Genomic DNA, 9,134 nt, shown 5'->3' on the forward strand with positions numbered 1-9,134 from the left:
CCCAGCGCCGCCCGAGAGGGAGGGGGCAAGAGGCCTGGAGGGGGGGGGGGGTGCGCAGCTCAGCCGGCAGCGCCCTGCAAAACATCCTCCAGCCACCCAGTAAAACCAGTCAGCAACTGGGGCGGCGTCACAGCCAGCTGCTCCGGCCGGAGCGCCGCGGAGCCGCATCCCACCGTTCCGACCCCGGAACGGCAAGGCGAGACTCGGCCCCTGCTCGGCCAGACCCGCACCCTGAGCTGATGGGTGTTGGGGGGCTCCCGGACCCCCCCCCCAGGGTAGGAAGGATCGGCCCCTCATCCCTCCCCACAGGCAGCCGGTACCTGTGGGGTGCACACCCTCCCTATGCTCAGCTGTGCCCCCCCACCATCCCGAGGCACCCTGGGTGGTGCTGGCCCCCTTGACCGCCCCATGCGCCCCCCTTGCCCTCCCACCCACCCACACTGCCCCTCACAGCCCCACAACACCCAGCCTGCCCCATGGTGTTTCCACCCTGCTCGGCTCCACAGCACCTATAAGTGCTCCATGGCATCCCAGGGCCCCACAGCTCCCCACAAGTGTCCTACAACATACCTAAAGTTCCCCATGACACCCCCAAAGTGCCCTACAGAGCCCAGGGGCCTGTACAGCCTCACAACACCACGAAGTGCCCCACAACACCCCCAAACTGCCTCACAGACAGCCCGGGTTTCTGCTGCCCCACAGCTTCCCCCAAAATCCCCCTAAAACATCTTCAAAGTGTCCCGCAGAGCCCCAGGGCCTCTGCTGCCCCACAGATTCCTTAAAGTGCCCTTAAAGCACCCCTAAAGTGCTCAAAAACACCCCCAAATTGCCCCACAGCACCCCTGGGCCTGCACTGTGCCCCACAGCTTCCCCAGAGTGCCCCTAAAGCACCCCAAAAGTGCCCCACGACCCCCTAAACTGCCCCATAGAGCCCTGAGCCTCTGCATCTCCAGAGCACCCCAAAATACCCCTGAAACAGCCCAAAGCGCCCCACAGCCGCCGCTGCCCCCGGGACCCCCCTCAAAGAGGCCCCCCCAAGCCCCCAACCCCCGGCAGCCCCCCCACAGCGCCCCCCAGCCCTCTCCTCCGAGGTGCCCCTCGGGGTCCCCGCGCCCCGGCCGCCCCCCACAGCCCCCCGGGACCTCCCCGGCCCAGCCCCGCTCCCCGCACTCACCGCGGCCCCGCTGCCGCCCTCCCGCGCCGCGCCGCGCCCCGCCACCCCGCCCCCGCCACAAGCCCCGCCCCTATGCGTGACCCCGCCCCTCGTTAGGCCCCGCCCCTCCCTCGAAGCCCCGCCCCCTCGGAGGAAGGGGAAGGGGCTGGGGGGGGGCATGCATGGGTCGCCCCCAGCCCCATCCATTCCGGGTGATTCCCAAGCTGCGGGGGGGACACACACGACACACACGGGGCTTGCCCCCTTTTTTGCACCAGCAGAGCCCCCCCACCTCGGGGGTCGTTACCCCCCAAAGCAGCCCCAAACCTGCAGGATGATACGGGCCCCCCCAGACTACTCCGAAAGCCCAGCACCCTGCCAAGGGGCAGGCAGGTTCTGCCTCGCCTGACACCCCCCATCCCTCCCCGGTGAGATGTGTTACTGCCACCGCGCAGCGTTCCGAGAGCCACAGACTGGTTGGAAAGGGAGACAAAACCACCCTGCAGCCCACCTGCAGCCCGGGGAGCTGCGGGTACCCCCTGCCACCTCCCCGGGGTCTGGGATCACACAGGGTCCCCCCCCAGGCTCAGCTCCATCACCCCCTCTCAACCCCAGCGAGGGATGGGTGGGAGATGGGGGTCCCAGGGTTTCCCGCTGCCCCAGTTCCACCCCACAGCTCCATGACAGCAATGGGAGAAATGGGGCTCAGGGAGCCAGAGGGGACTGAGGGGATCGAGAACACCCAGCCCCGGGGCCTGGCTCCCACTGTCCCCCCCACCCCCTTACCTCTGCTTCCCTGGTATCCTCATCTGCCATCACCCTCAGCCTGCCCTGAGGGAAAGGGGGGGGCTCACACCTGCACCCACAGCACCTACGGGTGCTCCCGGGAGAGCCGGTGCAGCCCGGAAACCCGGGGCTGGGTGTGTACCTCCCGCAAGCACCAGCCCCTCATCATGGCTCAGGTTAAAACTATGCCCAGTGCGCAGGTTGGCAATAACCGTGTGCCAGGGCAGGGCAGGATGCTCTGCACAGCGGGGCCAGCCTCTGCTGTGTCCCCCCAGCCCCAGGGTCCCCCAGTCACAGGGACAGTGGCACAGAACCAGCAATCACTTTTATGCTTTATTAAAACTAGAAAGAACCAAAACGGACTAGACCAAGATCTGGCCGTGGACTTGTCCTACCACAGGTAGGTCACAGTATTTGCTGCACAGAGCCTGAGGGCACCAGGATGGCCACCCCCTAGCCCAGCAGAGCGAGGCAGGGCTGCTTCCCCTGAGGTTTTACTGCTGGTGATGTCCCTGGAGAAAGGAGCTGGTGGAGACTGAGCAAAATGGGGCTGGGCTGTGGGCAGAGCTCTCAGCAATGCCTGCCACCCCTCAGGAGTGCTACCCTGGGGGTCCAGCTCCCACCACGCCCCACGCACAGCAACAGCCATTCACAACCTCCCACACCTCCATCTATCACCTTCCTCTCCCTGGCTCCAACCCAGCCAGGATCCATCCCAGAGACCCCCATCTGTGACAGGGGATTCAGCCACGTGTCCATCTGAAGGCACCCTGCACTGTCCCCCCCAGTCAGTGACAGTCCATGATTTCAGCTCCATTACAGCCACAATTTAACGACCTGTCCCAGGTCTGCAGATCCCCCCTCCACACCGCCCGTGCTGCCTCCACTCCCAACACTCAGCACCACTACGGCACAGCCAGCATTTGCCAAAGCACCCTTGCCTGGCTGCTCTTCTCTGGGATGAGCCCAACCTTCCTTTCTTGGTGGCCCCACATCCCACAGACACCATGGTGGTGGCCAACAGGCTTGTTCTTGCAGGAGAAAGGGCCACAGCAGTGTGCGGCTGCTGCTCCCTTGGGAGCGGGGCTGGTGTACCCCAGCCCCATGCTCCTAGCACCAGTGCTCGTTCCTTCTGACAGGCTGAGGAAGAGACCTGATGGGCTCACGACTTCTTAGAGGCTCCCGAGCTTCCCTCTGGAGCTTTCTTGGCTGAAGGCGCCTTCGCAGCTGAAGGTGCCTTCTCTTCCTTCACCTTCTTCACCTTGGGCTTGCTTTTGCTGGAGAAGGTGAGCGAGGTCTTGCTGAACTCCAGGGGGAAGACACCCACGTCCCCATCGAAGCGGTTCTTGGACACCTGGAGGTAGCGCTTCCCCGGCCCTGACACCAGCTTACGGTCCTGCAGGATGAGGACGTTGTCGGCCTCCTGGCTGGTCTACGGGAAGGAAAACATCTCCAGGAGGATGCTGGGGATGCAGACAGAGGCAGGGGCTCCTTCGAGCCCTGGTGCGGGGCACCCCAGGCCATGGCAACTCCAGCACTTCCCTGACACCAACCCCTTGTCTCCCCCAGGGACACCTTCGTGGCCTGCTGGGCAGACAGGCTTGAGCAGCACACCCTGGGGAACAAGGAAGCACTGTGCACATCCACAGAGCACCTCCTGCCCACAGCTGCAGGGTCACTGAGCATCCCAGCAGAGACTGGGGCACTTACAGCTCATCCCTCCACCCTCCCTGGCTCCTTCTTTAATTACCTTCTCCTACATCCCACTCATATTCAATGAGCATTAATTAACTGCACGTAAAGCCCCATCAGCGCTTTAGCTGGCAAAGGATTTGCTCTCTGCCTGCATCTCCCTGGCCAGACTGGGACTCCACACATCTGCAGAGTGACAGGAATCCTGGGGACATCCTGCCCCTTACAGCACTCTGGTTCCCCATGGTGCTGGTGGGAGCAGGGGACAGCTGCCCAACGTATCCCAGCCCCACCTGGGAACACACTGTGCCTGAGGGACAGGAAAGGCCACCCCAGCCCAGCTCACCTTGGCAGAGCCAAAGATGGAAGCTGTCTGCAGCTCCTTCTCATCATCCTCCTTGCGGGGATGGATGACCAGTGTGATGTGACAGTTATTGTCCGTGGCAAACTTGCGGAAGGCACCAACGATGTAGTCCTGTGCAGCGAGCCTGCCATGGCCGTGAGAATGGGGTCAGGGGCTCACTCTCCATGAGGCTCTTGGGCCCATGTGGGAAAAGGGATGGGACATGACAGGATCATGGGTAACCGGCTCATGCCGTCCCCACCTCCTCCTCCCCAGGGCAGTGATCGCCCTTCAAGGAAACTGGGCTGCCAGACAGGACTAAAGGGGACAGCCCCTGCCGTGGCACACAGCAGGGCCAGCTCCAGCCACGACAGTGGCAGAGGAAGGAGGGGGCAGCTTGGAGAAGGGCTACCTGTCCACAGAGAGATGCTCATATCCCATCATGAACTGGAGGTTGTCGACGACCACGTGAGTGATGTCGTACATGTAGACAGCGTGTTGCATGGTGTCAATCACAGCCCTGGGTAGGGGGAGACTGGGATCAGCCCCTGGGATCAGTGGAGGCAGGGATGGGGATGCTGAGCCAGGCACAGGGATGTGCAGATGCTGAGCTGGCTCCGGGCACATCCCACCTCCACATTTCTTCCATCACAGGACAGGCACAAGCCTCATCCCCATCCCTCACCCCACAGGTGAGGGCAGCAGGATCAGGAGAACCCAGCCCCTACCCACCACCCTGTGATCCGCCCCCAGCCCACAGGGGATGTGTGCCGGTGCCACAGCACCTGGTGAATAAAAGCAGCCAGAGCTGCCTGTCTTCCTCCTCAGCAAACAGCAGTGCTGCCAGTGAGCAGGGTGTGTGTGGGGGGACACATTCCACCACGGGCAGAGGCTGATTTTAGAGCAGCCACCCAGCACAGGAACAGGTCCTCTCCCTTCACCCCCATCCCAGAAGAAGGCTGTGAGAGTCCCCACATGCCAGCCCTGGGACTAGAACAGCTGCAGCATGCCTCCTGCCAGCCCCAAACCTGCAGAGGAAGAGCCCCAACTCCCCAAGGCCCCACAGCACATGCTGTGAGGGATAACTGCTACTGGGGACGAAGGTGTGGGACCATACTTGATGTTCTGTTGGCCATGGAAAGTCATGAAGTAGAGCGGGAGGTCCTCAAAGCGATCGGCCCACTCATCATACAGCTCCAGCTTGTCATCCAGGTGCTGGGTGGCAAACTGTGTCAGCATGATCTTGGCCAGGCGGATGTTGCTGATCTCAAAGCTGCCCCACAGCGTGCACACCCCCTGCATACACAGGTCCAGCGCGTACTCACTGATAAAGGTTGTCTTCCCGCTGCCCGTCGGGCCTGGTGCAAGGACAATGACAGGAGGAATTAGCTAGAGGAAATTATCTGACCCATCCTGAACGCGTTAGGGGGCTGCTCAGAGGTGGAAGTGACAAGGACTGGGATAACAGCAACCCATCCACAGCACTCCCACCACACACAAGCAGCATCTCCTGCTTGGCTGCATCTCTGGACACACACTTGTTGCCTCCAGCAGCCAGCGGGTCCCTGCAGGGTGTGGGCAAGTCTGGCACAGGAAGGGCTCAGAGCAGAGGTGGCAGGTGGAAGCAGGGGTGAGGGACACCCCAGGATTTCCTGTGCTGCCTCAGGCAGGGAGCCCATCACCACAGAGGGGCGCATCCAGCCCCCCTGCACCCAGGACAGACTCAGCCGAAGCCACAAGCAGAAAGGGACCTGAAAGATTTGCAAGGCATCACCCCCAAGAGGTGAAGCACCAAAGAGCCTTCTGCTCTCCCCATCCACCAGCAGTCTGCCCATCACCTGTGAAGACAGTGAGCTCCCCTCTGCGGTGCCCTTTGAGGAGCTTGTTGAGCTCGGGGAAGCGCACCCACTTGACGCCAGCCACCTGCTCGCTGTTGACCAGCTCCCCAAACACCTCCTCACGCAGCTGCCGGAAGGACACGATGGATTTGTGGCTGGCGGGCCGGGCGGCACGCAGGATCTTGGCGAGGCTCAGGCCCTGGTTCAGAGCCTCCAAGGGCCGGGGTTGCAAGCTGCCGGGGCACACCAGGGAGCAGCGCTTGAGGCTCAGCTTGCGGGCAAAGAGCTTGGCGGCTTCCCAGGAGCGCAGGTCATCGCCCAGCCACAGTGTGATGCGCTTGAACTGCTCCAGGTAGGGGAGGAGGGCGGGCGGCAGGGAGGTGGACCCCCGCGGCAGGGCCAGGCTGGCAACCCCTGTGGCTTGGTGCAGGGCCAGGGCATCCAGCTCCCACCCCGTTAACACCAGCTCTGTGTCTCGGTGGCTGACCAGGGGCAGACCGAAGAGATTGCGATAGGAATCGTTGCGGGGTAAAGTCTCTTCCACGTAAACTATCGTATCCCCCTTCTTCTCCACCCTCAGAAGCTTCAGGCCTTTTAGGGTGGCATCACGGGGACTAAACCAGGGGAAGACAAGGGACTTGGCAGTCCTCAGATAACGCACCCCAAAGCGTTTCAGGGTGGCATCCGTCACCCAGTTGATACCGAACATGGCCTTGGTCTCCTTGGTCTCCTCCTCATCCAACAGATGAGAGAGCGGCAGCGCCCGCTCCCAGATGCAGCGGGCATCCTCGCGAGCCCGCCGCATGTCCTCCTCTGCCTCCTCCGAGCTGTCGGGGGGAGCGCCGTGGTGCTGCAGCTCCACGTTGGCCTGGAAGTCCTGCCAGGTGCCCTCGGCCAGGGTGGCCGTGCACAGGAAGCTGCCCGTGGTCTTGTCAATGAAAAGCGTGTAAGGGGCGCTGGCGGCCGGCGGCTGCTCCTCCCGGCCGGCGGTGAAGAAGCTGGGGGTGTGCAGGCAGCTGTACCCGTCGCGGAAGGGGATGCCCTGGGCGCGCAGGTACTGCCGGATCTCGGTGATGGTGACGGAGGGCACGGGCCCCTCGGGGGAGGGCAGCACGTCCTTCTTGTAGCGCCGCTGGGTGAGGCGGCCGGGCACGCCGGGGCCCAGGGAGGCTCCTTTGCTCCTCGTCCCGCAGCACAGCAGCGGCAGGAGGCGGCCGGCGGCTCTGCAGGGCCGCAGGGGCACCACCGCCATCCTGCCCGTCCCGGACAGCTGCCGATCCGCATCGGCCGCTGCCCCCCGGGCCCTTCCCGGTTACCCCCGGTCCCGGCGCCGCTCACGCCGCGCCCCCCACGTGGAGCACCGCGGTCGCCGCCATTGCCCGCGGTCGCCGCGCTCAGCGCGTCACTTCTCGAGGGGCCGGATGCGGATGCCCCGTGCTCCCGGCGCGGTTCCGCTTCCCGGGGAAGAGGCGCCATGACGAGCCGCGGGTCGCCCAGCCGGTTCCTCACGTCCGTCCTGCACAACGGCGTGGGCCGCTACGTGCGGCAGCTCCAGCGCCTCCAGCTCCTCTTCAGCCCCACGGCGGCCGATGCCCGCGGCGCCAGGTACCGCCCCGGGGGCACCGCTGCGCTGCCCCTGAGCGCCGGGGAGGGTGACGAGGAGAGGAAGAGGAAGAGGGAGGCTTGGTGACCCCTGATCTCTGACCCGGTGGGGAGGGGCTGGTGAGGCGGGGAGGTGACGGCCTCTGCGGGTGTGTGTAGTGCGGAGCTGGTGGTGGTGGTAACAGTGGTGAGGGGAGTAACGAGGGGAGAGGATACAGCCGCTCACCACCCGCCGACCGGTACCCAAAGCCCGACGCCAGCAGCGATCTAGCCGTTCCATGTGACTGCCCCCAGTTTATCTACTGGACATGACGTGCTGTGGCATAGAATAATATACCGCAACTATCCCTTTGGCTAGTTTGGGTCAGGTTTCCTGTCTCAGCTTCCTCCCGGCCTCCCGTGCTCCTCCTCACTGCAGAGCATGAGACTGAAAAGTCCTTGATCGGAGTAAACATGACTGAGCAACAACGGAAAACATGGGTGTTATCAGCGCTGTTCTCAGCCTCAAGCCAACCACAGCACTGCGCCGGCTACTAGGAAGGAGAAAACCACTGAACACCACTAGAGCTGAACCCAGCGCAATGGGGAAGAGGGAGGGCGCTGCTGAGCTCTGACCCACAGCCGGGGGGGGGCACTGCTGACCCTCAGCACACAGGCAGGCCGGTGGTGATCTCTGCCCTTCACCATGGGGGGGGCTGCAGTGACCTCTGGCCACACCAGACCCCCTCTCCCCCCACAGGCAGTTCGTGGAGGAGGTGGCACTGGACTTCGCGCGGCAGCACCCCGATGTCGTCCTGTACGTCAGGCCCTGCTCCAACCCGACCCCGGTGCTGGTGGCTGAGTACCGTGAGTGCAGTTGGAAATAGGGGGATGTGGGGCAGGATGATGGGGTCCCTCCCACCTTGGTGCTCCCCCACCTCTGCCCTGCTGCAGACGGCACTGGGGATGGCTGCCCTGTGGGGCAGGGGAACAGCAGCCACCCCCGGGGGAGTGTTGGGGAGGAAGGAGGGGAATGTGCCTTGGCCTGTTCCAGTGGAGGCCCACGAGGATGCTCAGAGCTCTGGAGCATCTCTTATGAGCAGAGACTGCAGGAGCTGGGCCTGTTCAGTCTAGAGAAGAGAAGGCTGAGAGGGGATCTCATCAGTGCATACAGACATCTCAAAGGCAGGTGCCAGGATGGTGCCAGACTCCTTTTGCTGGTGCCCAGTGACAGGATGAGAAGCAGTGGCCATAAACTAAAATATGGGAAGTTTCACCTCTTCATGAGGAAGAATTTCTTTACGTTGAGGGTGGCAGAGCACTGAACAGGCTGCCCACGGGGGCTGTGGAGTCTCCCTCTCTGGAGCCATTCAAAACGCACCTGGATGTGTGCCTGCTCTAGGTGGTCCTGCCGTGGCAGGGGGTTGGAGTGGATGATCTCGAGAGGTCCTTTCCAACCCTAATGATTCTGTGCTCCCTTCCTGCCCTGCCGCAGTAAATGGGACAGTGCGGGAGGAGCTCATCACCAGCAAGACAAGCGAGGAGATCCTGCAGCTGGCCACCAAGATGGCCGGCCAGTCCGGCCTGGACATCATCCGCATCCGCAAGCCCTTCCACACCGATAACCCCAGCATCCAGGGCCAGTGGCACCCCCTCACCAACAAACCCTCCATCCTCACTGTGCGGGGCCCACGGCTCCAGGCCCAATAAAGCCTCAGCCCCACACCTTGTGCCTCTGTGT

The 9,134-nt window shown here is 63.3% G+C and overlaps 2 protein-coding genes across 4 annotated transcripts; one reads left to right on the forward strand and one right to left on the reverse strand.

Annotated features, from left to right (window-relative positions):
- Positions 1-2,259: 2,259 nt before the first annotated feature.
- TWNK (twinkle mtDNA helicase) lies at positions 2,260-7,425 on the reverse strand. 3 transcript variants are annotated; one of them, XM_065672127.1, is made up of 5 exons: positions 5,813-7,424; positions 5,092-5,332; positions 4,387-4,494; positions 3,978-4,119; positions 2,260-3,335 (listed from the first exon to the last, which is right to left on the reverse strand). In XM_065672127.1, the coding sequence occupies exons 1-5, from the start codon at positions 7,062-7,064 to the stop codon at positions 3,102-3,104; spliced, it is 1,977 nt and encodes a 658-aa protein (XP_065528199.1). In that variant the 5' UTR covers positions 7,065-7,424; the 3' UTR covers positions 2,260-3,101. The 3 variants fall into 3 exon arrangements, with proteins under 3 accessions (XP_065528199.1, XP_065528198.1, XP_065528200.1); XM_065672126.1 differs by having other exon boundaries at positions 2,260-3,371; positions 5,813-7,423; XM_065672128.1 differs by having other exon boundaries at positions 3,243-3,402; positions 5,813-7,425.
- On the forward strand, positions 7,245-9,118 carry MRPL43 (mitochondrial ribosomal protein L43). The gene is made up of 3 exons (XM_065672129.1): positions 7,245-7,417; positions 8,154-8,260; positions 8,889-9,118. The coding sequence occupies exons 1-3, from the start codon at positions 7,287-7,289 to the stop codon at positions 9,101-9,103; spliced, it is 453 nt and encodes a 150-aa protein (XP_065528201.1). The 5' UTR covers positions 7,245-7,286; the 3' UTR covers positions 9,104-9,118.
- Positions 9,119-9,134: the final 16 nt, after the last annotated feature.

This window comes from Lathamus discolor, chromosome 3, assembly GCF_037157495.1.
Source record: "Lathamus discolor isolate bLatDis1 chromosome 3, bLatDis1.hap1, whole genome shotgun sequence".
NCBI lineage: Eukaryota > Metazoa > Chordata > Aves > Psittaciformes > Psittacidae > Lathamus > Lathamus discolor.

What these genes read in the sequence shown, in the direction of transcription:
- TWNK (XM_065672126.1), bottom strand. Translation starts at nt 7,064, where the DNA reads ATGGCGGTGGTGCCCCTGCGGCCCTGCAGAGCCGCCGGCCGCCTCCTG. An exon ending in GGAGCTCACTGTCTTCACAG is followed by an intron (nt 5,333 to 5,812) that starts GTGATGGGCAGA and finishes TCCTTGCACCAG; the next exon opens with GCCCGACGGGCAGCGGGAAG. An exon ending in CCATCTTTGGCTCTGCCAAG is followed by an intron (nt 3,372 to 3,977) that starts GTGAGCTGGGCT and finishes TCCTTCCCGTAG; the next exon opens with ACCAGCCAGGAGGCCGACAA.
- MRPL43 (XM_065672129.1), top strand. Translation starts at nt 7,287, where the DNA reads ATGACGAGCCGCGGGTCGCCCAGCCGGTTCCTCACGTCCGTCCTGCAC. An exon ending in GCCGATGCCCGCGGCGCCAG is followed by an intron (nt 7,418 to 8,153) that starts GTACCGCCCCGG and finishes CTCCCCCCACAG; the next exon opens with GCAGTTCGTGGAGGAGGTGG. An exon ending in GGTGCTGGTGGCTGAGTACC is followed by an intron (nt 8,261 to 8,888) that starts GTGAGTGCAGTT and finishes GCCCTGCCGCAG; the next exon opens with TAAATGGGACAGTGCGGGAG.